The sequence below is a fragment of the Myripristis murdjan genome, chromosome 1 (genome assembly GCF_902150065.1).
Source record: "Myripristis murdjan chromosome 1, fMyrMur1.1, whole genome shotgun sequence".
Classification (NCBI taxonomy): domain Eukaryota; kingdom Metazoa; phylum Chordata; class Actinopteri; order Holocentriformes; family Holocentridae; genus Myripristis; species Myripristis murdjan.
Genome location: NC_043980.1, coordinates 7,614,643 through 7,642,611, shown reverse-complemented (window position 1 = coordinate 7,642,611; position 27,969 = coordinate 7,614,643). Strand labels below are relative to the sequence as shown.

At 41.5% G+C, this 27,969-nt stretch overlaps 2 protein-coding genes across 2 annotated transcripts; one reads left to right on the top strand and one right to left on the bottom strand.

The window, feature by feature from the left end:
- Window positions 1-1,107: 1,107 nt before the first annotated feature.
- Window positions 1,108-15,567, bottom strand: stx10 (syntaxin 10). Its single transcript, XM_030060936.1, has 9 exons — window positions 15,507-15,567; window positions 13,086-13,161; window positions 12,329-12,422; window positions 10,714-10,808; window positions 9,140-9,202; window positions 7,961-8,062; window positions 6,596-6,702; window positions 3,205-3,299; window positions 1,108-1,987 (listed from the first exon to the last, which is right to left on the bottom strand). Exons 1-9 carry the CDS (start codon window positions 15,539-15,541, stop codon window positions 1,911-1,913), a joined length of 744 nt encoding a protein of 247 aa, XP_029916796.1. The 5' UTR covers window positions 15,542-15,567; the 3' UTR covers window positions 1,108-1,910.
- A 7,592-nt stretch (window positions 15,568-23,159) lies between these two features.
- On the top strand, window positions 23,160-24,900 carry ier2b (immediate early response 2b). Its single transcript, XM_030064225.1, has one exon. It carries the CDS (start codon window positions 23,344-23,346, stop codon window positions 23,899-23,901), a length of 558 nt encoding a protein of 185 aa, XP_029920085.1. The 5' UTR covers window positions 23,160-23,343; the 3' UTR covers window positions 23,902-24,900.
- Window positions 24,901-27,969: the final 3,069 nt, after the last annotated feature.

Below are 27,969 nucleotides of genomic sequence, written 5' to 3'. Positions count from 1 at the left end.
CCTGCTGCATCCCGAGGCGCTCGTCTCCGAGGTCACGGGGGTTTCATCCCAGACGATTCGCACCTCTGACCCTTTTGGGTGAAATGTCAACATGTGCGTCTATCTCAGAGGGAACCGTCAAAAAAAAAAAAAAAAAAAAAAACGATTAATTGTCAGCGTGTGATGAAAATGGATAACAGAAAGATCAGATTTGTTTCAAACGGAGATTAAAAAACAAGATTCTGTACCTGCATAAATCCAGGAATAAAGTCAATTTGCACAATACTTCAAAGTTAAGCGACGTATTTATATTTATACAGCACTGCAGCACACCTCAGCGTGGGTAGTGTTACCTGGCATGACACAAAGGAGGAGAAGAAATACATGACCGGCAGGCTCCAGCAGAGGGAGCCGTAAGCCCAGATCTGGGGTGTGAGCTGAGGCATCCTGCCCAGCAACCGTCCCTCCTCTCATTAGGTAAAGCAGCTCAAAAAAAAAAAAAAAAGAAAAAGAAAGAAAGAAAGAGGAAAAAAAAAAAAAAAGACAGACGGCTAACCCATTCGCTGTCGGACGAGGTGTCTCCTCTCATCGCCCTGTCGGTGATGATGATGAGACGAGCCTCGGCCAATCCTGTGCTTAAAGACCACCGCCGATCGCTCACTAACTTCACCTCGCCAAAAGACGGATCGCCGATTTTTTTCAGGGCGGGAAACGAGGGGTCGCGTCTCAGAGTGGAACAGACGGCTGCTCGCAGGGCTGAGAGGCTGCAGACAGAAACCACAGCGGCGTCTGGTTACCGGCCACCGCTTCCCGCCCCGATCGCAGTATAGGCACACATCAACATACTGTACATTACACAAAAGGTATAAAAAAATAAATTTAAGGCAACATTGACAACAACCTTTCCTCCCTTCCCATCCACACCTGCTGCTGTCTGGGGGGAAAAAAAAAAATATATATATATGTGATGATATTAATTTTCCTGAATTAAAAATAAATGTTCTGACGTACCGACTGAGGGCAAGTAAAAACAACAAACAGAGAATCATTTTTACCTGCCCGGAGAATTGTCATTAATGTATTGATTGATTATTATTTTTGTTTTATTAACCAGCACCATTTTTTTTTATCTAACTTGTTCTGCTCTACACTGTATACTCATTTTTGCCGGAAATAATAAAATCCTACCCGTCTTCCAAGCTGCTTTGTGCACAGACTGTGTGCTTCCTCAGCCCGACACAGTCAATAAAGCTTGTTTTTCACCTTTATTTAAAACAGAATTCAAATAAAAGATCCTCTTTAGTGTCGTTTAAACTACAAAAACTGAACTGAAAGGACCGAACACCGAACAAATTCATCGTGATCACTCGGCACTTATCAGGTTTGAATCTCATTCCCTTGCATGTGTGGACATGGACTAAAAAATAGTCCAATCTTCATGTTTTAAATGGGGTAAAAATACAGTTTAGACTGCAAAAATGACTTTTTTTTGCAGTTTGTCTGTTTGTTTTTTCTCCACCTGACAGCAGCAGCAGCTTCTCCGTCCCCCTCAGCCCGAGAGAAGCCCTTTCCCAAACTTGCCGCTGAGTACCGTGAATACCGACAGTGATAGAAATGCAGCAGTAAGAAATAAAAACAACCGTGATTCCCCTCCGCTCGGCCCTCGGGTTCACACAGAAACCAGCAGCCGCGCCGCACCGTTGTCAAAAGAAGAGAAGGGAGGATCGGATCCCAATTTCTCGCCCGTTTCTCCTCGGTGAGAGCGAGGGAGGAGGAGGAGGAGGAGGAGGAGGAGAGGCCGCTTCCTCTTCCTCCATCTGTCCGTTCATCCGTCTTTCTGTTCATTCTCCGAGAGAGGAGTGGGCGTGTGTGTGTCTGTGTGTGTGTGCGTGTGTGTGTGTGTGTGGAAGCGAGGTTAAAGGTCAGCGGCATCAGAGAGCGAAGAAGAGGATGAGGACGACGATCAAGATGGCCACCAGCACTCCAATAGCACACCACTGTCTCCGACCTGAGGGACGACACAGGGGAGACCTTCAGACACACACAACACACACAACCTGCTCTAAGTGTGTGTGTGTGTGTTATTCCTTTATTAATCCCCCAGTGGGACAGTTTTCAGGTTGTCACCAGCCTAATGAGACAGCTAAGGCTGCGGCTAATGATTATATCCTCTTGTTGATTAATCTGTTTCTTATTATTTTAAATGGACTGATTAATCATTAAGTCAATAAAAAAAAAAAAAAAAGAGGACAAACTCTCATGGGAGGTCAGCAGAGCCCAAAGTAACGTCTTTAATTTGCTTCCTTAGTCTAATCAGCAGCCAAAAAAAAACAAAAATTATTCATTTTAATTCATTATCAAAATGAAAATCAGTTACTTTACTCTGTTTCTTATTATTTTAAATGGACTGATTAATCATTAAGTCGATTTAAAAAAAAAAGTTTTAATTTAATTTAAAAAAAAAAAAAAAAAAAAGGACAAACTCTCATGGGAGGTCAGCAGAGCCTAAAGTGACGTCTTTAATTTGCTTCCTTAGTCTAATCAGCAGCCAAAAAAAAACAAAAATTATTAATTTTAATTCATTATCAAAATGAAAATCAGTTACTTTACTCTGTTTCTTATTATTTTAAATGGACTGATTAATCATTAAGTCGATTTAAAAAAAAAAGTTTTAATTTAATTTAAAAAAAAAAAAAAAAAAAGGACAAACTCTCATGGGAGGTCAGCAGAGCCTAAAGTGACGTCTTTAATTTGCTTCCTGAGTCTAATCAGCAGCCAAAAAAAACCCAAAAAGTTTTAACCACTGAAAAAAAAGTGTAAAAGCATTACCCAAAGAAATATAAAAAAACAAAAAAAGTGCAATATCCAAATAACAAGAGCTGCAATGGACAATATGTGACAAAACACTGATATAATTCAAGTATTGTGGTGTTGCAGAGATGCACCTGCGTACAAATCATTTAGTCCAGACGCAAGAAAAAAGGTTGGTATAGCCCAGCAAAAAAATAAATAATAAATAAAATAATAATAATAACAGGAAATCTTTGGAAATGAAAGCGAAATTTCAGTGAAAATGAAAATGATGACGCAAAAATCATTCCCACCAAAAGCATTAAACTGTATTGCAATCACAGTATCTGGAAAGTTTTTTTTTTTCACCTCATCATTCAGCCCTATGAGTGCATAGGTTTGTGTGTGTGTGTGTGTGTGTGTGTATGAGCTTACTGCTGGTCATGTGTGAAACCTTCTCCAGCTTCTTCAGCACAGAGTCCATGCGGGACGACGTCTGGTCCATCTCATCCCCAAACTCCCCCAGCATACTGAGGGAAAAAAAAAACCCAAAAAACACAGAAAACATTAATTTCTACACCGTGTCATGATGACATCAGTCTCTTATTGATTACATGAGTGTGTGCAGAGCATGTTTTAGCAGCTCAGAGGTCAAGGCTAACTTACCACAATCAATTCAAGTTGAATTAAAAAAAAAAAAAAAATGTGGAAAAATTGTAATTCCATCTTGTGAGCACTTGGCTGGCAAACACGTTCACTAAAATTACCGTAAATCTGCTCAAATTTGCACACCTGGCCATAAATAAATAAATATTTTTTCAAAGCACTCTTCAGCTCTGTGATTGACAGCTCGGAGGGCAGAGCTCGAGCGTGATGGAGGCCAACGATTGGCTGAGAAAAGCTGAAGAAAAGATTCATTTTCTCTTCGGGTGTGAATTAAATAGCACAAAAATATGTGTATATTTATTAGCACTGAACCACTCCTCTCCAACCCCGACAGCGTTAAAGCTCTGCAGGATATTAGAAAAGGAGGAGGAAGAAATTTGTGGCATAATCAGTTAAAAAAAAAAAACAATAAAATAATTAAAAAAAATAATAAAAAAAACAATAATAGTAATAAATAGGGGAAATCTTTGCTCATACAAAAAAAAAAAAAAAAAACCCTCATGATGAAAATAAAAGACATGGGTGTTGTATTCCACTAGCTCTGCTTCTCCTGCTCAGCCCTGCTGGTATTTATTTAGTTATTTATTCATTCATTCATTTAATCATTTATGCAAAACAAGACATGGAGCCGCCAGGAAATATGCAAATAAACGCAGGACGAATCTGGGGACTCGACACACCGACTCAAAATCTGTTCACAAGGGAAAAGGCTCGGGAATGGATGCACAAAAGATTTCCACTTTTTTTTTTTTTTTCGTCACTGTCACATTTCCCCACTCTGGCTGCTTTTTGTTTATTTTTCTGTGACCAGAGCGGACATTTGGTCGCTGACGCTGTTCGCCGTCAGCTGGTGTCTCCAGACGGCGGCGGCGGAGGGAAAATGTTGTCACCGTAAGCAGAAAGCAGCCTCGTCCTGCTTCCCAAGGACGTGCGAGCCGCCGACACCCCGCCTCCTGTTGACTCAACACATCCAGCCTCGGTACAGACACGCAGCGCAGCGCCGCCGTGACATTTACACCCAATTAATTAACAGTTTAGAAAGCAGTGTGAGCGCCTGCCTCACCGGTGTTTGGTATTAACCTCCGCTGGTGTGCTTTGGGGCGGGTATTCATTATTTAAAAAAAAAAAAAAAAGAAAGAAATTAATAAATTAAATCACAGTTCAAGGCACTTCTGTGAGGTGTAAAGTTTAAAAGCCTGTGTTTCATCAGGGAGAGGCGTTAAAATCCTGATTACTGCTGTGTAATTACTTCATAATGATAAAAATCCTCCCTCAGATGCTCGTGCAGATTTCAGCCGTGTGATGTTCCAGGAGCGATGTTGTGATGAGGTGCTGTAATCGGCTTTTATTTTCCCCACTTTCCCTTTAACTTGCGCACTTCGGACTCGCTTAACGATGTCCGATGTTTCCCAGAATGTCTTTCAACAGCCCCTCGGAAAGGAGCGCGAACCGGGCGGAAAATTAAAGCAAGCCGGTCGACTAATTCACGGTCATCAGGATCAAAGCTCAACCTGTCATTCTCATTCATTCTACACTGCAAAAACTCAGAATCTTAGCAAGAATATTTGTCCTATTTCAAGTCAAAATGTCTTATTTCTAGTTAAAATATCTCATTACACAAATAAGACATGATCACCTCAGAAGTAACTTGTTTTTAGATGATTTTCACTTGTTCCACTGGCAAATTTTGCCAATGAAACAAGCTAATTTTCACTTGAAACAAGCAAAAATGGTCTAAAAACAAGTTACTTCTGAGGTGATCACGTCTTATTTTAAGTGTAATGAGATATTTTGACTAGAAATAAGACATTTTGACTTGAAATAAGACAAATATTCTTGGTAAGATTTTGAGTTTTTGCAGTGTAGGTCTATCTGCTGCTCCAAATCCTGCCGTTTACTGTCCTTTTAGCTGAAAAAAATTCTGTTTTTATACTTCACTGCAGCTGCTGGAAATTTGTTTTAGATATTTATCTTCAGGAATAAGTTTCAAACGGTTTTACAGAAAGTTTTCCATCAGCTCTAGTCTCCATGCACTGCAAAAACTCAAAATCTTACTAAGAATATTTGTCTTATTTCTATCTCATTACACTTAAAATAAGACATGATCGCCTCAGAAATAACTTGTTTTTAGACAATTTTCACTTGTTTCAAGCTGATTTTCACTTGTTCCACTGGAAAATTTTGCAAATGAAACAAGCAAATTTTCACTTGTTTCAAGTGAATTTTGTGAATAAAAAAAACAGAGAAAAATTCTAAGGCACTCTTTTAGAAACAGTAAAATGCCTTTATTTTATTTACTCCCTTCATCAGGGACTCCCTGATGAAGGCTTGATGCCGAAACGCATCGGAGTTGGTTTTTAGCATGTCACTTTGACAATGCCAGTAAAATAAAGGCATTTTACTGTTTCTAAGAGAGTGCCTTGGAATTTTTCTGCTTTTTTGCACTACATATATCCCTCTCCAAAGAGCACCTCAAACTAAACCATGAGTCCTTGAAGCGCTCCTTTTTAACATTTTTTCCTGAATTTTGTGAATGTCTAAAAACGATTTACTTCTGAGGTGATCGTGTCTTATTATAAGTCTAATGAGACATTTTGACTAGAAATAAGACAAATATTCTTGGTAAGATTTTGAGTTTTTGCACTCGGCTGTCATGATTTCTACAGTGAAATCAGTCGACTGTAAAGTGATCTCAGCTCCCTTAGTCTCTTCTTTAGGGAATACAGAAATATAAGAGGTGCTGAAGCAATTAGTCGATCTGTAGAGCGATAATATCACTGGTTTGATAATCAATTAAAGATTTTAGTCATTTAACACGGAAAAAGACATCACTTTGGGCTCTGACAACTCCCCATGAGACCTTGTCATTATTTTTTTTGACAATTTACAGACTAAACAATTAACTGAAAATGAAAATAAACAGTTGTTGCGGTCCTACAATGTGATATAGCGTATAATTTGCCTATAATGTGCATTACGGTGAAGCTTCAAGAAAATACGCTGATGACCCCGTACGAGTGACGGCTGAGCTCCCGACACCAGGCAGCAGCACAAAACTCCAGGAAATGTCGACTGTATTTTTTTTTTGTCCTTACATGTGGTTCATCGCCTGCGAAGTGTGTGTGCGTGTGTGTGTGTGTGTGTGTGCGCGTAGACCCACACAGCCTGCTCATCCAGCTCGTCCCCGATGCGTCCCGACATGTCTTTGAGGACTCTGATGCTGCCTGACACCAACTCCAGCTGCTCGTCCTGCTCCTGCATGATCAGCTACACACACACACACACACACACACACACACACACAGACAGACAGACAGACATTACTTCATCAACAGCAGCAGCATGTTTCAGTGTAATTTCGACACATTTTTTACAGAAAAGCTTTCATATATTTTCATTTTAGCTGGTATTTCTGTTGTATTTGTCAGTTTGTTCTTCATAAAAAAAACACAGATTCAATCCATGTTTAGCATTTTCTTTTTTTAAAACTGTTTCTTTGATTGTGCAGCACTTTGGAAATGCTGTTTCAAAGCCTGAATGCTGATCTAATGCATTACAACATGGCGCTCCAAAGCAAGCTTTAATGAATGCAGAGCTGACCAAGACCAATTTGATCATCTCAGAATGCCGACGGCGTTTTGGACAGTAATGTAGTCTTTTTTTTTTTAATCCCACTAAATCCAGAACCTGAAACAGGATGTGGGCAGAAAAATACTTTGATTTTACAAAAACCTGCCAGTCAAACTCCAGTTGTAGCGGATAAGAAGAGCACTTCAGCGCCTACCACTCCTTCACACCTTTTTCTGTAATCCTCTCACAGGAGGAAATCCCATTACTCGTAAAACAATCTAATCTAGTCTAATCTAATCTGTAGGAAGGAATCTGAATAGCACTTTTACACTGGCAGTAGTCCTCTCCTTTTTTCATTTTTTTTCCCCAATGCTATGCAATTTTATAAATCAGATATTTTTAAACCAGACAGGGATCTAGCCTGAAGTCTGATTTCAGGTATCATCACCTCATACAATCAACTGAGAGGCACCTAACCAGCCCAAGTCCAACTGAAGCTTTATAATATTTGAAAAAAAAAAAAACAAAAAAAAACAGCTGATAAAGACTTTAGTGAGGAAGTCAGTCCAAGTAAAGTCTTACAATCTCCCTTTATAATTTATCTGGAAATCGTTTTAAACAAATCGTTACAAAATGCTTCACAGGGCAACAACAGACACAAAGGTAACAATCAAAAGTTTCCCTTCCTTCACTTTTTCCTCTCTCCATCCTTCCTTCATCTCCTTCACTTTCTCCTCACTGTCCTCAGTCTCCCACTTTCTCATTTAATTGAACCTTCCTTCATCCCTCCTCTTGTCCTTCCTCCCCCCTCGTCTCTTCTTCCTTCATTTCTATCTGTTCTTTCATCTCCTCCCCTTTTTTGTCCTCTGCTTTCTTTTCTTTCTTTCTTTCCTTCCTTCCATCCTTTCCTTTCCTTTCCTTTCCTTCCTTCCTTCCTTCCTCTCCTCCCTCCTACCTGTTGTTGTTCTTGTTGTTCCTCGATGTATCTGGAGTTTGCAGACACCAGATGGGCCTCCAGGCCTGTTGACCGGTCCTGCGCTGAGGAAGCCATGAGGGCCTGGACGGACACACACACACACACACACACACACACACACACACACACGGTGAGACAAAGTGTGTTTGTGCTATAAACTAGAGCAGGCATATGGTTGGGACAGTGTGAGCCTGACAGTTTCCTCGAGCGGCACAACTACCAGTAACTGCTGCAACTTTTCCAACTCACAAGATGCTGAAATGTTTTTTTTTGTTTGTTTGTTTTGTATCAGATGTGAACGTGTCAGGAATCCACTGCCAACAAACTATCTGCCGTGTGTGTGTGTGTGTGTGTGTGTGTGATAAGTTTAATGAAGAACCTTCTGGCTGCGCGCTCTGCCAAAACAATCCATGAAAACCACGCGCAGCGCTCCAGATGACTTTTTCAATGAAACTAGTGCAGACTTCAGTTTTGCGGCATGAAAAAAACTCATAACTCAAAACAACTCTGGTGTCAGACCTGTTGTGTTTATTACATCCTTTCAAAATCCCCAAATAAACAAACAGGGTTTTTAATACAGACGTGTATGATGTTTCATGTGTTTGTCTATGTAAGTGAGGGTGTATTCCTGACATTCATCAACATTTCCTGAGTTAATTTTTTATTTCTAACTCGATATCTCTCTCTATTTAACGTGTATTTCAAATGCCAAATGTGTGTTGTAATAGTAAATGTATTTCTTTTAATGATGGCTGCTCTTTTCATGGTATTTTTTATGGATTTTATTCTTTTTTTTATGGTCGTTTGCACCATTTCTTCTGTGGAACAACTTGACTTTCTGGATGAAATCAGCTCTAAAAATAAACTTTGATTTGATTCGATCTGATAATTCAGAAGTGGTGGTGGGAAAACACAGGGTTTTCACACAGTATTAGTCATATTTGGATTTTGTTTTTACTCTTAGGCCTGTATTTACTAAAACCGTTGCTGGGTAGTCAGACGTTTTCAGTCTTCAAAGTCAGAACTAAGACAGTCTTGTTAGGCTGCACATGAGAAACAGTTTTGCACATGATAAAAGGTTTTGCACATATTAAAGGCCTTAGGAGACCTGGGGCTACCAGTATGCCCAAGCAAGTGTTGTTGTGTGTGTCCACTGACCTGTCTGTTCTTCTTCTCAGCCTGGGCCACAGCTGAGGGGCTGGACAGCTGGTCCTTCATTTCCTACACACACACACACACACACACGCACGCACCTTTGAGAATGATTTACCCCTTGCACAACACAATCTGGTGTCACTCAGCAGCAGCAAAATCACTTTAAAAGCCGAGGGACACAGCAGGCGGCTTCTTTAATAAGATTCTCTGCTGCTGTTCAGGATCTGCGGCCAGTCGATCAAAAATTTTCAAATCTTTTGTTGGAACCCAACAAAGCGCTTTTGTTGGGCCGAGATGAGTCACCTCACTTCAGGGCTATTTTAAGGATGCTACCTTTGCGTGTGTGAGACTAATGGGTTCGAAAGTGACTCAACTTTTCCACCGTGGCTGCGTTGTGGACATGCAGCCATTTCGGTAGCCGAGCAGCTGCAGCACGGCTCAATGAGCCCTCGGATATTTAAGAATCATTAATCACGTTTCCTTACAATGTCAACACGTATGTTTTGACGCGAGTCGCTGTATGCCCCAGCTGTGTGGGCCCTCACTCAGGCCTGTGCTGCGTGTGTATATTATTAGAACCACTTCAACTGCCAAAACACTATAAATGTACAGGAATCTGTCCTGGTGACATCGATGCAGGAACACACACACACACACCGTACATACTGACACACTTCTTGCCATCACATGGTCTCTGGATATTTTACTGGGCTGTTTTTTTTAGCACTAAATTGGGGCCGAGTATTGGCAAGGACCTCGTGATACAGTGTGTATCGCAATACATGGAACACGATACCATTTGTATCATTAATATTATTATTATTATACACTGGGGCTCTGTACCGAATTAAAAGACACTGTGTAAGTAGAGCTTTAATTAGAGCCTTCTGCATAAAACCTAAGTAGACTAATGAAAAAACAACATATTAAATGAAAGATCAGGTGACAAACTGACGCAAAAGAATTTAATTCAACATTAGCCATTACAACTTATTAAAACTGCATATGTACAATGCACCTACTTAACGTAGAATTTGAAAATCATATGAAAATTAGAGAAGAAATACAATAATATAGTGACATTCAGCTGTTTTTTTTTTTTTTTTTTTTTTTTTTTGCACAGCTAATATGAACCATATAAATAAAACACTCTACATACATGGGGTTAAATCGCTGCTGGTTGAAATGCTAACTACATATGAACAGTGCGCTTCAACATTTGCAGGAAACAAACGGATGTCTTTTCATGTCTTTATCATGATGTGCAGAAAGACTAAATACACAAAGACACCTCCAAACTCTTTTTCTCACTATTTCAAAGGCCTGTTTTAGAGGCTTTGGAGCCAATTCATGTATTTATTTTGCATGTTATATCATAGATGTGACGTGATGAATACATGATGATTCACTGTTTTGTTCAAGTGAGATAAAAACAAAAAAGCCACTTTAACAGTTTGCCTCAAAACAAAAGAGGCCTAATAACAGAAATCAAGATGACAGGCAGCTGAACAAAAGGGAAACGACACAGGCACACAGCAGAAAACTAACACAGTTTTAGTTTGTGGTACAGAAATTACCTGAACAGCTTTCCTGGTGCGCTCCACAAAGTCTCTCCTCTCCTGCAGTTCATTCTCCCCGAGTCTGAACTTCCCCGGGTTCGACTCCACAATACCTGAACCAGTCAAGGACCAAACACGCAGACTGCCCTCCCTGCACTACGACAGTGAGTACTGAATCCATACAGCGATCTTTAAAACAAGATGACTATAAAGATGAACAGTAGCAAAAGAAAAAAAACGACACTGCAACAGAGCGAGTTCATCAAGACTCTTGTGCTGTGTGTCTTACATCTGTAACGTCATGTATTTCCAGTTAAAATAGGACGTCTGGACATGACAAAACATAGCAAGGGACTGTTAAACTGGGTGGCCAGAAAAAAAAGCACTTAACCCTCCTGTTATGTTCACATTTTTGAACATCTTTTATGTTTGGGGTCAATTTGACCCCTGCAGTTTAAACTTCCACAAAATTATTATAACTAAAATTGTTATCAAAGTTTATGTATCAGGTACTTTATGTTTCTTTGTTGATTACCTAAATATCCCTTTAAATAAAACATAACTCCCTCCCACCCCCACTTACACATCCAGTATTCCTATTATGCGACAATGGAAAAATATTCATATCACCATAAAATCTCACTGATTGACCTAAAATTGGAAAGAAATATTAATTTTTGGTGTTTTAATGGCTTTATATTATTTCTAAGTAACGATTTTTGTTATTTATAACCAATGTGTTACAAAGTGTGTACAGGACATTGAAAACATATCATCATGTCAATTTCATCTTTACCCGGTAGTGCCCATTACATTAGGAACACTCATTAAATATGAAGCAAAAAAATGATGTTAATCATTCATTTAGAGACGTTAAACATTGGCTGGGGTCAAATTGACCCCAAACACAATAGGACGGTTAAGTGATACACTGTGAATCGCTTTGTGCATAAAGTTAAGCTCTCACAGCTTCATCACTTCCACTCACTGGTAGCGAACCGCACCCTTTTTTCCACCGCTGTAAGTTGCCTCTCATGTCAGTTTGAAAGCCGTTACACTGTTCGCAAATCTCCGGCGCATTATCAGTTTGTATTTTTATGTGCGGCTACTGCTAAACCACGAAATAACATCTAAAAATACAGAAAATCATGTCTCCTGCACGGCCACTTACTTTCCTCGGCTGCTGGTCGAATCGCAGGAAATCCAAATATGGTCAACTCAAAAAACCTACTGAACTATTTATTTCAACATATTTGGCGAGTAAAAGCCAACGTGGCAGGCAAAATCTAAAAATATTTTATTTTCTAGGAAGTTTAAAAATAAATAATAAATAAATAAATAAAATGGATTTTGATGTATAAAAAAATACATGATTTATGGATAGCCAGGTGTACTGTGTATGCTGTGATATGGAGGATTAGCTCCAGAGGTGAAAAAGTTATTTCCATTTCATCATGACTGACGCATTTCCTGACATATCAGTTATGAGCAAGAGAGAGAGGAAAAGCACCGGAGGGGGGAAAAGTGTTTGTTTTAAAAACACTGACGGTCATGTGAGGACGGGTTGCAGGTGAAACAGAGAGAGAGAGAGAGAGAGAGAGAACTTATTTCCTTTCCTCTGTTAAAAGGATACTGATGGTCTCGCTGAGGTCCTCCAGGTCCCAGTCTATGGCCCGCAGACAGTTCCTCAGCTCATTGGTGCTCCAGTCCAGCTCATCCCGGCTCACCTGAGGTCACACAAAACAACAGTCACTCCCCACGTTGATGACCTCCTCTGCCCTTAAACCACCTCTAAGTCTCCGAGGTCCTCTGAGCGGTTGTATTGAACCGTCCCTCAGGCCAGGCTGAAGCTCAAGGGTGACCAGGCATTCGCCGTTGCTGCCCCGAGGTTATGAAACAACCTTCTCCTTCATATTAGAGGGTGTGAATCTTCTCTTCTTTTCTTCCCTGGCCTTCAGCTCCAATTGGGATCTAGGTTTGGTTTGCATGGTGGTCATATTTTTTTATTTTGGTTTTACCTTTACCTAAATGTTTTTGTTGCTTTTTTTTAGTTGGAACTGATCAACACTGGCTTTGGAAATGAACCGACCTGACTGTTATATCATGCATGTTGTATATAAAACATCTACCCTGCATAAATGAAAATAACTTAAGTCGCATGCTTGTGACTTCCTCTGCAGTCATGCCCCTTTTGCGAGCCAGCTGAGCCTGTGGAGGTTCTTATTCCAATCGAACACTGCTTTCACTGAGTGCAATCTTCCTGTCCAGGTTAGTGTTTAATCGAAAAGAAAACCCGCACACAAACAGCTCTGAATGTGTCGGAGCTGCAGAGCACGGATGTCAGCAGCCGTAAAGTGTGTGCTCATGCGGGGGGAACAAGCACTGCCCACCTGTGTCCCCTCCTGCAGCAGTTCCTCCCATCTATCGTACAAGCCCCGTGCACGAGAAAGGGCCTTCTGGACCTCCCTGGACAAACACACACACAAACACACACACACACACGTTACACACTGAAGAAAGCGGGTGTTCTCAGTCAGGTTTACCCCGCAGACACTTGGCTGTTTCATCCCAGAGCTACTTTGTTTCATATGACTTACATTTATTCCCATATCTTATCAACCGACTGATAAATGAATTTTTACAGCCATACAAGCAGCAATTTTTTTGCATGTTTAAAATGTTATGCAAAGCCCACATTTTGCATCAAAAAACAAAAAAACAATACACATCAAAAGGCATGCGTTATGTATTTTCTGAATCCAAGGTTACATTTCAACATATCAACTCTGCATGACATAACATTAACACATCCGACAGTCACCAAAAGCCATAGAAGTAGGCCTGTGACAAATAACTTTCCTGCACATAATGTTCATCATCACTGACTCATTTTCACAGCTGACTAAAACTGCACGGATTCCACAAGAGAAAGGCTAGAGTTGGCTTTTTCCCTCTTCATTTCACTCTTATACAGTCATTTAAATGCTCACCTATTCGCCTTGTTCTGAATTTAGATTTTATAACACTCCTATAAGGGGAAAAAAAAAATGCTTCTCAAAGGAATGTGGAGTCAAACAGGGCAGATACTTTCATGGCTGCCAGGTGGATGTTTTTTTTTATAGTTTGGTGTATTTTGATTGGACTGAAATGGGAAGGTGGATTCGTGTTCATGTGCTTGTTCTTCAAACCTTTTGATGGGACACTCAGAAACAGGCTGTGAGCCGCTGTTTCTTTTATCCTCGTTTATAGTGTATATATTGCTTGCTGCTATTTATCATCTGTTTATACTGTGAATTTGCACATTGCCCACATCTATGCACATTGTATACATCGATGCACACTGGTTTTATTGGGTTTTTATCATCTACACTACTCAGAAAAAGTTAGGGATATTTGGCTTTTGGGTGAAATTTATGTAAAATATAAAATGTTCATGCTACAGTGATATTATATCATGAAAGTAGGGCATTTAAGTAGAAGCATGCACTGGTGATTTCCTCATCTCAAACAATTTCTTGAAACAAAAGCCAACAACAGTGGTGGATATACCACAACAAAAAATGTCAGTGTCAATAACTTGTCATGTGCCCTTGAGCATCAATTACAGCTTGACAGCGACGTCTCATGCTGTTCACAAGTCGACTTATTGTCTGCTGAGGCATGGCATCCCACTCTTCTTGAAGGGCGGCCCTCAGGACATTGAGGTTCTGGGGTACAGAGCTCCGAGCCTCTACACGGCGACTCAGCTGATCCCATAGGTTTTATGTCTATCTATGGGATTCAGGTCTGAGAAAGTGCAGGCCACTCCATCTGAGGTACCCCAGTCTCCAGCAGCCGTTCCCTAATGATACGACCTCGATGAGCTGGAGCATCAAACACCTGATGTGAATTTTGCCGTTGAACTCCTTGTTAGAGAACAGCAACTTGTGCAAAAAGTACTGAAACACTGAACAGTTGGACATGTGCATTCAAAAGTGTACAGAAGGTCACATTAAGTTCACCTGTAAAGGTTATAATGCATTTTAGCTTCATCCTGAAATTTCACCTGAAAGCCGAATATCCCTAACTTTTTGTGAGTAGTGTATTTATCATCTGGGTGCTATTTATTTATTTATCATCTGTTTATACTGTAAATTTGCACATTGCCCTCATCTATGCACATTGGTTTTATTGGTTTTTTGCACATTGTTTTTTTTGCACATTGGGCACTTAGATCCTTAGATCTCGAGGGTCATCTTTTATTCTTTATTTTTGATTTACTTATTCTTTATTTTTGATTTACTTAATCTTGTAATCTGTGGATACTGCTGAAAACTGTGAATTTCCTTCGGGATGAATAAAGTATCTATCTATCTATCTATCTATCTATCTGTTCTCCACCCACCAGCCCCGCAGTTTCACCTAAACACACACAAACACACCTGACAGTCTCATTTCACAGCCGGGCTCGACTTCGCGGAGCCCTGCGAGCTGCCGGGCCACCGAGTCCGGCCTTTTACAGGGGAAAAAAAACAGTCGCTCCGGGCAAAGCCACATTTCTATGACACTTAAGTGCGAATCCACAGCTTGTTCCCTGAAGCAAACACTAAATCAAGCCAAGCGCCGCCCGACCGGACTGCCACTGCGCAGCTAGCCGCGCTGGAGCTAATTAGCTGGAGCTAGCGGGTCGGCTAACTAGGCTAACGCTGCTTTTACACTTCCAGGACGGAAACAAGGCGCTGTCGGACCCGTTCAGCTACAGGTAACAAACCCGAAGGCCACCGGCTTGAGGTTACACCGAGTGTTACGTCCGTATTTTGAAAGAGCCTTACCCCTTGACGACGAAAAACGGGTCCTCAAGTGACATGTTTGTTTCCTTCCTCTTCAGACGCGGCGCATGCGCAACTTCCCAGCTGCCCGCACGTCGCACGCACCGGCCGTGCATCTCAGCCAATCGCTGAACCGAAACGAAACGGAGGCAGAGATCGGCTATTGGACAGAGAGTCACTCTGAAGTTAAAATAATAATAATAATAATAATAATAAAAAAAATACGAATCCATTTTCCACGCTGCCAAAGTGGGCGGTAACCCCCACGCACGCGCTCTGCTCAGGGCTGTGGCGACAGTCAGATAGAAGAAAGAAAGATAAAGTCACTATAGAATTAGGTTTTTGATTTTTTTTTTCTCCCTTTATTTGATTAAATTCAAGTCAAGTACATGAATTATACAGTCGAAAAGTTGCTGTAAATGTACTAAAATAATACAACAAATGAATTACAATGAACAACAAATTACAAAATGTGGGGAAAAGAAAGAAAACAAACAAAAAGTCTTCAGGGTCTGCTGACTAATTGGAGTAAAACTGAAATGTCCAAGTAATTTAACAGTTTTTTTCAGTCTGTGATTTCTGAGTGATGCTATTAGATAGATAGATAGATAGATAGATAGATAGATAGATAGATAGATAGATAGATAGATACTTTATTCATCCCGAAGGAAATTCACAGTTTTCAGCAGGATCCACAGATTACAAGATTAAATAAATAAAAAATAAGGAATAAAAGATGACACTAGAGATCTAAAGATCTAAGTACCCAATGTGCAAAAAAACAATGTGCAAAAAACCGTGTGCATAGATGTATACAATGTGCATAGATGTGGGCAATGTGCAAATTTACAGTATAAACAGATGATAAATAGCAGCAAGCAATATATACACTATAAACAAGGAATATATAAAAAATAGAAATATGAACAGTTTAAACAGCAGAGAAAAAATAACCTAAACCTGAGGAACAACACGCTCCGATGGAGGTTCAGGGTTAAGTGTGCAGGCAGATGACTGAGTAGAAACCCAGTGACTTTTCCTGTATATTTCAGTGGCTATCTGGCTGAGAAGTGAGTATATTCATGTAAACTGGCAGGAAAACCCGCCTCCATCCTGCTGGGATGCTGCCGAGGCGTTTGTTTCCTCTGTAGTGGAAATTACAGATTTGGAGCCACATCCTCCAGCCCTCCAGACTGCATCATGCTATCAGCAAAACTCCCGGTGTGCCTTCAAAGGGTGAACTTGAAAACGATGTTGCAAAAGAAGCTTGACAACTACATTTTGACGTTTTACACAACAAATATTCCTCTTTTGGAAGTTGTGTCTGGTGCCCCAAATAAAACACCAAAAAGCATTAAAGGCAAAAAATTAAAATTCAGACACTTTTCCCCCAGATCCCAGGAGGCTGTACCTGCCCACACCCTCCACAGCACCACTGGCTCCTGGGACAGCATCTGGAAGGGACGTACATAGCCGTTACCATAGCAACTATGTTTTTCCCCTAAAAAAAAAAAAAAAAAAAAAAATACTTGGGCCCGTTACACAAAGTAGGTTATACTTTTCCACTTGGCTTGTGTTGCCTGCAGCTTGGCCCAAATGAGACTTAGATCTTACATCATATCATGATGCAAGCTGAGTTTCTATGACAGTGCTAACAATTTTTTTTATTATTTTATTTTATTTTTTTTATTTTTTGGGGGGTGTGCTTCAAAATGGTCCTTAAACATGCAGCCAAATGACAGCTCTTTTTTTTTTCCTTCTCACATCTAAGGTGAATCCTGATTAAACCAAAAGACACAGCAAACAAAAGTCCAATCAACATCCAGGAAAATGTACATTTGTGTGATGAATAATTTTTTGAGGGCGGAAAAAAACATTGTTTCAGTAAATACAATTCATAAAAACAATGTAATACTGTGAAACTCACTTTGGAAGAAGTTTTGTCTGTTCTGCCAAAGCAGGCTTATCTCTCTGAGTGATGGATGTGTTGGGACATAGGGAGGGATGAAGGGTATCTGTATGTATACGTGTGTGTTGCAGGATCTTTGTGCTTCTGTGTTTGTACGGGCTGTGAAAACAAATTTCCTCTGGGACAATAAAGACTACATCTATCGATCGACTGTATCTGTGAAGGGAAATCCCAAAGCAGCAAAAAATGACATTTGTTTAAAACCTTTCCACCTGCACAAAATCACTATATACTGAGGATGGACTTCTTTTACACTAACCTGAATGGGCCTGAACAGAGTGACCTGTTTTAAAGTGTGAACACACACTGATAATGTTCCAGGAAAAAGAACATGCACACTCAGCAAATCCTCCCTGGAAAAAAAAACAAAACAATATATATATATATACAAAAAATAATAATAGCTCTCGTCTGTGCATGTGCATTTGTCGGTCTTCACTTCATCTCTCTTTCCTGCCCCGCTGCCTCCATTTGTCTCTGTTCCTGTTGCATTTTGGGTTCCCATCACACCCCGTCCTGTCCAGCTCTTCCTTCCTGTCTGCCTCCCGTTTCCTCTCCTTCACGCCGCTTCCTCCCATCCTGTCCTGTGAAAATTCACAAACCATGTCGTAATGCCATTCACCTCCCCCTCCCACTACACACACTCACACACACAGCAGACAAATACACCCACACCCACACACACACAGCAGGCAAATATATGGAGTGAAAGACTGAGAAAAAGTGATTGTAACGCAGATGTTAGGCAGCCCTTTTCCGTCTCCTTTTCCGAGCAATAAGAATCATTGTAAGTGCTATGTTTTGCATTTTTTTCAATATAAATATATGGGTAACACTTCACAATAAGAGTACAACAATTAACGTTAGTTAGGGTTAGTTTAATGCCGTAATGGTTAATTAACTGGTAGTTAATGATTATTATGGCATTTACTAATGTTAATAATATCTACAATAACCCTTAAATAACATATAAATTAATACCTTAGCATGAACAGCATTAGTACATGATTCTTAGTCACATTAGTTAACGGTTAGTTAACTGTTACTTAATGTTTGTTACCTGTTACTTAATGTTACGTTAATTGTTGTACTGTTATTGTAAAGTGTTACCAATATAGGCATATGTGTAATTACTGTAAATAAATGAGACCCTGATCAAGACGACATGAAGCCACTGTTTAATACATGCGGTGTGGTTGAGCTGCTTTTACACTCACAAGTTAAACGAGCACAAAGGCGGCTCTGTTTTTGGATTTAAAATGGATTTAAAAAAAAAAATACTAAAAATCTGTGTAAAGATGTCACACCGCTGATTCACCTCCCCACCCGGTAAAACACAGTCAGATCAGAACCAGGACGTGTTCAGCGTGAAGCGAAGCAGCTGCTGTGGTAACCGTGGTAACGGCTGCGCAGCATGTAAACATCCAGTGGGCTGTCTGTGCAGGACTTACTTTGTGATCCACTGATGGAAATGTTGAGTGGAGGTGCTGAATCACAGTGGACTAAGGAAAGCTGGTGGACGCTAACAACTGAAGAAAAGCAGGATTTGCATGATAAAAATAATAAAGTATGCATACATATTCCCATGCACATTTACAAAGATACCCATGCATTTATGCAAATGTGTATGTTGTGTTTTCTACAATTCTGTGTTGTATAGCCTGACTGCATCGGGCAGGGCTGCAGCTTTCAGCCTGTTTGTTCTGCATGAGTGTGTAAATTGAATATTGTCACCATTTTTCCCAGCTCAGGCGCAGCACAAGCAGTGTAGATAAAGCTTTAGCCTTAGTTTCTTAAAATCAAAACTGCATTTCCCACAGATACCATGTCTCATTTGCTCGTGTTGATTAGACTAATGTCTCATAATTAATGTGGTTATAATTTATTGATGCTAAAATGCCACACATAGCACCTTTAACCTCAACCAGTGAGCCCAGCCTCACAAAGGCATGCCTAGTTCATATGCAAAATTTTATTTTACTTTCTAGTCAAGATCCTTAAGATTAGATACCAAAAGTGTCATGTTGAATCACAGGGTTTGTGTATGAAACAAAGCACGAGAAAACCTTGACACCTTTTTCGTGTTGGACCAAGCAGATACAGTATCTGAGCTGCTTAAGGGGAAATTTAAGGGGAAATTCAGAGTTCAGGAGAGAAAAATACACAGAGAGACGGGCTGCTGAGCAGAAATTGCGTGCTTTTATTGCGGAGAAGAGTCATTTTTCATATTTTTGTCCCTCAGACAACCTGTGAAACCGCAGAGACACACATCCTCTGTGTTTTACACAGCCTCTCTACATTGTATAGAAAGCGCTGTCGTCCTTATGCTGTATATGCATGTGTGTGTGTGTGTGTGTGTGTGTGTTAGTATGGTCTGTGAAACTGCACATTGCCTATTGTTTTGGCACCAAGGACAGCTAAACAAATTCCTGTGCATTTATTGTACTCGGGGAATAAAGTGATTCTGTATGTGACTCTGTAGAGTGCAGTACAGGCCTGGCATAAAACCAAACATATGGTGAACAGACCAGGCCTGAAAAATACAATAAAGCCTGAAAAATGAATGCAGATGGACGTACCGAATGACACAAAAACACACTGATTCTCGCTTTAAGAAATATTTAAAGGGCGTCCATCAAAAGGAAATGCGGTTAATGATTATTCTATATTTGCTGCCTCACTTAACCCAAATTCCACTTGCTAATCTACCGACTCGCTGAACTTGAACGTGTTTCCGCACAGTGGCCTCAGTGGAAAGTTTGAGTCATTTTCAAACGCCGTGATGTTGCAGGCCGAGCCGCTCTCCTTGGAAAAGACCCGGAGTAAATTGAGTTTCTGCAGGCAAACAAAAGACACTGACTGGGAGTCAACAATGTCAAGCAATGCTGCTATTAAAGCCTGAGTCATACATGCACTGCTCTATAAATAGACAGAGTGACCCATTCGTTTATGGCGCCTTCAAGTGCTTCCTATAAGCTCCTGGTTTTCATTCTCAGAAAATGTATATATGCATTCCTGGTATTTTTAAGTGCTTTTTTGCCTGAAAATGTAATTTTTTTTTTCCACAAAAGAGGGGTTTTCATGGATGATTTGTTTGAGAGGCATCCTAAATGATGTTCTAATTAAGGGATGATAATTCACATGGAGGCAAAGAGGTCAAGATAATTGTTTTTCAAACGAACGCAACAAAACAATAGCATAACACAGTTTCCGTGTCATCCATCCCGTAAATGCCATGTGTTGGCAGGCGCTGATATTCCCAGCATTTCCAGTCCTATTATCCTGTGCGTGTCTTAGAGAGCAAATACGGCATAGAAAAAGGCGCTGGCCCCACCCTGCGGTTTATGAAAGTGGGTGTTAACCATCACACACACGTTCTCCTGCTCCAGATTAGCCTTAGGCTGGGCACAACCACACACACACACAACACCGTCACCATAGCGACCAGTATGGTGCAGACATGATTGTAACCTCTCGGCACAGAAAAGGTCGATTTTAACTCTCCGTGTTATCGTGACACTTGGAGCCCAGCTGTGACTTGGTCCAAAAAACCTAATAATAAACTTTATATGGAGGCTGTTTAATGAAAGCTATGAGAAACAGCAGAGGGGGAAAAAAATCACAAGTTTCCCTTTAACACCAAAATGTATTGGCCTTATGTGCTCTGCTGCATTTTGAGGCATTTTGCACCTCCAGTATTCAAATATTCAAATATTCATGGTATTTGCTAGAGCTGAAAACACTGAGAGCCAGAATACCACTGGCCTACTACGACTACAGCCACTGCCAATGCAAGTAACACTGCTGCTGATAATAATAATGATGATGACAATAAAACAATTTTCTGAATACTTACTGTACTGTGGGATCCAAAATATGAAAAACCTCAATATAATCAAACACATGGCATCATGTTGATCACATCAAAGGTAGTTTAAACTATGATATCCATGTTTAAAAGATGTTATGTCTACTGTCTTCATGGTAATTATTGCAGTGCCAAATAATTTGATGACGCTAAAACAACAAAGCCTGCACACTGTCTGCAGCTCCCACTGTGAATGACGACTGGGATGTGTGTTTTCTGTTTTTTGAAAATGTTAGAAGAATGAAAATTATTCATCCACGCTCGGGGAGTAATTTGACAAAGTTTTTTAAAATTAAAAGCAACAGGTTTCGGCTGCAATAGCTTTCATTAGAGCTCCTTTTGTCCTTCTGGCTCTTGTTGTCATGATTTAGACTATAGACTGAAGCAGTTTTACCCTTTTTGAAATCGTTTCACGTTGATTATTTAGCAAAAGGCCAATATTTAGGCCTTCTGACCCGACTATTAACCGCTCTGTTGTGTCGCTGACTTCTAATTGCAATATTTCCGACAGCACTTAAAGGCAGCATTATGGTGCTTGAGACTGACAGCTGCCTGCCGTTTGACCTCAGCCGTGCCGTTGCTTAGTAACCTTATTAGAGCGGTGACAACGCCAAATATGGTGCTGCAATGACGCAATCACCGCTGTGCCGTGCTGGAGGGAGGGGCGGTGTGGGGAGGGAGGGAGGGGCGGTGTGGGGAGGGAGGGAGGGAGGAGGGAGCGGGGGGCTGAGCTGTGGTTGCGCGTTCGCGTCATGGCTTTTCCACTGTGCGCGTTCCCATGGGGCTTTACAACCGGATGAGCCATATATGGAGACTGAGAGTGCGAGTGACGTGATGTGTGTGTGTGTGTGTGTGTGTGTGTGTGTGTGTGTGTGTGTGTGTGTGTGTGTGAGAGAGAGAGAGAGAGAGAGAGAGAGAGAGAGAGAGTAGAAGCTCCCTCGAATTAGAGACATATTTCCTCCTCCCACGTAATTTCTCCGAATTGCTGAGTGGCTTTTTTACCAGAGTGTAAACACTGAGATCGCTACTTTTCTTTTGAATGTGTTTTCTATTTTATGATTCTTACTTATTTTAATTATGCATGTAAAAAAAAAAAAATTGGTTTGTTTCGTATTCCTTCCTATTAAACACTCGGCCTGGTCGTCCCTCTTCCTCCTCTTGTTGTAAATGTCTTTAGGTGGACAGAGTCGTGATATTATAGCACTAATCTTACAGATAAGTATGTATAAAACGGCTTACAGTGGGCGTATCTTGATCTTGGTCTTACAGTAGATGCCACTGATTTAATTGCATTAATAGATTAAGAGGTTTTAATAGGCTTAGCGGACTGCAAAACATCTGTTGAGACCCATTTTGACCCAGATAACCAGACAACAAAACGCCTTAATTCCTGTTTTGTATAGAGGCCGCTCCATCTCCTCGCGAAAGGGAGCTGAAAATGTCGCGTTTCGTGCAGACTAATGGGAATATTTAATTGGATTAAGTAGATGGAGTTAATAAATTTAATCGTCTGAAGAGTTTTAACGGCTAAATCTGGACGAGAGAAGCACTTCTACTTCATTAAGATGGACTTTTTCTGAGCTGTAGTGCGAATGAACCTGTGCAGAAACAGGAGTCTAAGAGATAAAGTATAAACAAAAAAGAGGTAGACAGGAACATATGGTGTGTGTGTGTGTGTGTGTGTGTGTGTGTGTGTGTGTGGCGTGCGCGCATTCGTGCGAGTGCAGCTACAGCAGGTGTGGGCGGCGCCTGTTTGTCACTTACTGAGGAATGAAGTCCACGTTACGTCAGAGTGGAAATAAAACGCCGCCCTGCTACTCACACACTCTCATTACAGAGAGTACAACAACTGGTGACGGAAGCCAGAGCCAAGACCAACTCAAAACTAGTACAGGGCAAGAAAACAAAGTAGTTTAGGTCGGCCTGTTCGACGCAGAAAAGGCTCGTCGACTTGTTGAACCTTTGGTGGAAGTGCCAATACAACCGTGCGTAATTACGCAAAAATGATGAGTGCCACAAGCGCCATGGAAGTGAACGCCGAAGCCAGGCGGATTCTGGCCGTGTCAATAAGCAAGCTGTACGCGTCAAGGACCCAGAGAGGCGGACTGAGACTCCACCGGAGCCTGCTGCTCTCCCTGGTCATGAGATCCGCCCGGGACATCTACCACTCCTCCTCGCGGGAGAGCGAGGGTCAGAGCGGCGCGCAGCCCGCCGCCGAGGAACCGATGGACACTAGCTCCAGCCCCGGGAACCACGCCGGGGTGTCCCAGGCTGAGCCTCAGCCAGAGCTGATCTCACCGGAGCCGGCCGCGGAGGAGCCGCGAAGCCCGGAGGAACCGTGTGAGAGTGAAACTATAGAGGACAAAGAGAACTTGAGCCCGGCCAGACAGTCCAGGAAACGCCGGGGCAAGGCGTCGGTGGCGCCTGACTTCCTTCCCAGCAAGAGGGCGAGGCTGGAGCCCGGGGAGGAGAGGCATGCGGCCCCGCTTGGGAGCTGCCGCGTCAGGGCAGGGGAGTCCCTCGCCGTGTTGTCTCTAAACCGAGTTATACCCGCATTTTGACCCGTTTAGGAGAAAAACAACCTCCAATGGGACTTTGGAGTGGTGTGGATTTCAACCGCCCGCTAACCGGAGGGCGATTCTGGTGCCTGTGCGCACCGCGGAGTTGACCTACATCGGCGGTCCCGGGACAGAGGGATTACCGGGAGCGAGGTGCGACCTCTCAGCCGATCCGAGTGTGCCTGCCAAGCTGGCGAAGCGCCTAATAGCGAACACTCAGAGGAGAAGAACCAGCGCCGTGCCAGGCCATGCCGGGGCAGGCCAAGGGAAGCTGGCAGCTGACCAGACAGGAACTTTTGCTGGAAAGTTTGAGGAAGAACCTGAAGGGAAACTGGGAGTGTTTTTTTTCTTCTGCTGGTGATTCACCCTTCAGTTGCTGTTTTAAAGAAATGACTACTGCTGACTCAAAGTGACTGTGTGGCGTGAGTCAGATGAGTGAAGTGGTGGTGGTTTAGCCACAGAGCACCACACGCACGCACACACACACACACACACACACACACACACTGCAAACACACATACAGAACACATACATGAACTTCAGGGGAATTTCCTGCTATTCTACTGTGAGATCAGAATCAACAGAGAAAGAGGAAGGACAATTGAGTCACTCTCTACCACAAACACACACTCACACACTCTCACACACACACACATACACACGTGAACTGCTGCTGGACCATAGTGGACTTTGATCAATCAATACTACTGCTGTACAGGACTGTCTTTACAACCGGCCTAAATAATGTGCTCGTATCAATGGTGCTCCACAAAAAAAGTAAGAAAGAAAGAAAAAAGAGAGCAAACATCAGGCGAGAAAGGCCAACTTGATTAAAGTCTAGTGTGTTTTATGTCACTGTTTTATATGTTTGTAAATGTTCTTGTACATGTATGTGTTGTGACAGCAACCGTAATGTTACCTCATATTCCAAGCTGCTCTTTTGTACATTTGTGTGATCTGAATTACAGTGTAAATAATTTGTAATAAACACACTAAAAGTGCATTCAGTTGTCCCTTTGTCTTTTTTCACGGCTTATTGGGGTTTGGTTTATTTGTCAGCCTGATTAGAGTTTATCAGTAACACACAGTAACACCCACACACACACACACTCACAGTCATGTTTTTTCCAAATTAATAGGATATCGGTTCATATTAGGCAGTTGATCCCGGTTACAATCCCTTGTGGGAAGGAAGTAGAAGGCAACACAGTGCCAGTCTGGCTGGCTGCCGCTAATCTCGTGCTTACAGTACACAGCAACACACACACACACACACACACACACACACACGCATACACACAGCTGCTGGGGTCGAACCATTTCCTGTGGATTACAACACAATTATGAATCACCTCATTCCCTCCCAACATGACCTGACACTGATTCAGAGCAATAATGTGACTTATGTAAGAACAGAGCGGCCCGGAGCCCGGAAGCAGGACCAACAACGATGTGGATTTAATGCAGAGGTCACATGGTGTTGCGAGCCATCATCAGGCTTCATCATCATCATCATCACCGGCTGGAACAGCATCCTGAAGCGTCATGATGATGACGACGAGTACTGTAGTTAATGTTCTGGCTATTATAATCCTTCACTCTTAACAGCTTTGTCACCATCATCATCACTATCACCATCACAGCCATCTTTCTCCTCCCCCTCCTCTTCTTCATCTTTTTTTTTTTCCCTGTCCACTTACCAGAATAACACCCTGCATGCAGAGGACGGTGATTGCTTGTTGTGTTTATCCTCATTTTCCCACTCTTCCTCGTCCTGTCAGTTCACCGAAACAGTAAATTCAAAGATAATGATGATGAAAACAACAATCATAATCATTATCACCTTCATTTTGCTCCGTCTTGCCTTTGTCTTTAGTGGATCTAACCTTAGATCCGTCATCATCACGTCATATAATGTGTTTAATCTAATTTCCGACGAACCCAGTGGTAGTGTATTGATCAGTGTTTCCTGTTTCAGAGGCTCCGCTTCGCCAAATGTAGGCTAACGCTTACCTCACCAGAGAGTGAGTTAAATCCATACACCATAATAGGGCTGAATCTACACGTAAACAACCAAACCCAGTTGGAACGAGATGACCCAGATCCGCCCATACTTCACTGGTGGCTTAACAGGGAAAAAAAAAAAAAAAAAAAAAAAATTAACCTTCAGATCTGGGTCACACGAATGGCTTACACACACATTTTCTGTTCATGTATAAATCCAGCCCGGCTAAAATGCCTTTATGTTTTCAGTGTGTCTAAATTCTACAAGATCTTAGCCGCCAATAGCGTTCATTGTGTTGTCGAACCGAGGACTTGTACCACCGAAGTGCTCCACTGTCGGTTTCAAGTTTCTGCTATCAATCAGTGGCTCGTCCCAGATGATGAATATCACACGCTGGAATGAAACATAGCCGCTCATTAGCACAGCATTGTCCTCTGTTGTGGAGCGGCTGAAGATGTGAGTAGGTGGAAAAGTGTTTGTGTTTATGGGAGGTTTTGTTCCACAACACAGTACAAGCCAGAAAAAAAATGGGTTTTGAAAAGCAGAAATCTCAGCAGCTGGCAAAGTAATCATTAAGTATATGTGGTATAATCGATCCTATTTGTGCATTACAGAAATATTATGGCCATTTTATGCTATGGGGCGTTAAAAACATTTTGTACCGCACCATTAAACCGTTCCTTATGTTGGTGATGAGTCTCTGAAAATCCTTTTGGAGCCATAGATGTGTAACATTCACACGATTCACATGATTTGGATGAACTACAACTACAGCTTAGCCACTCAACGCATTTCAAGGCAGACGCATGTTTTTGCCTGGAAGCTACAGGCTATTTATAGAGAAATATACCAGTACACAGTACACAGCGTTCTGTAGTGTCACTTGGATCAATAATACCACAAAATGTCCGTCCACATGACACGTGGTACAGACACACAGCAATATCAGTCCTGAATTTGCAGTTTATAATATGTTTTTCCCAGTGTGGCACGGATCATTATTTCCCGAGCACAAAAAGGTGTTTCAAACTCATGGTGTCATTTTTTTTTGTAGCTCACTTTGTTTTATTATGGCGATATTGCAGCAGCACACTCTTGTGCTATTTCTGTTGCACTGAGTGGGCCTTAATGGACCCAGAGGTGCTAGCCTTTATTATAACTGACAGTGTGATTGCTTTGTTCCTTTTGCGGTACAGCACTTTGCAACTCCGGTAAGAAAACGCGATAGAATCATTGTAAAATCCACCTCTCCTATCCCAAATCAGCAGCTCGGGGACCGTTTGGCAACATCTCAGGGATCCGAGTGAGTTCCCCAGGCTTGAGATTGAGAAACCCTTGCGTAGATGCAGCCCGTAATGACGGCTATAGGCAGCAGGCTGTTTAAGATGCAGAGTGCAGGGGCCAGACAGTCGCAGTGACGTGGGCGCTAACAGCACAGGGCTAAAAAAAGAAACAGCACAGGAAATGTCTTCACACAGGCTGCATGCATGCATCAGACCACACCAGTACATTCCTGCCAATGGCGGAGGAGGTGAGGTGTGCGACTGACGCTGACTGTAGCTGGTCTGGTGTTGGTATTAACCCGATGTTCGGCTCTGGTTTATCAATATATGAGGTTTAAACGTGCCCTTCTGACAGCTTTAGGAAGTCTTTTGCACTTGCAGCAGTTAGCTTTTTCAGTGAACACGTCTGATGAGATACTGTTTATTTCATGTGACACCGATATGGTGTGCTTTTTCAGATTTTTCTGCTTTTTCTAACTCTAACCCTGTTCTTACATTGGGCCGTGTATGCTTCCCCTCTATGATCTGTGTTGTGTGTATGGGCATTGCACCATATCATATGTATTGCATAGTATCACATTGCATTACATGAAGCATATTATATCATATAGTATCATATATATTGTATGGTATCATATTGTATCATTTCATACCAATCCTTATTGTATGTATTTTATCATATCAGATTGTACTGTATTGTATTGTATCAAATTGGACTAGTGTATCGTACCCTGTATTGCACCGTGTTGTGTACTGTGTTGTGTTGTATGATATTCTACAAG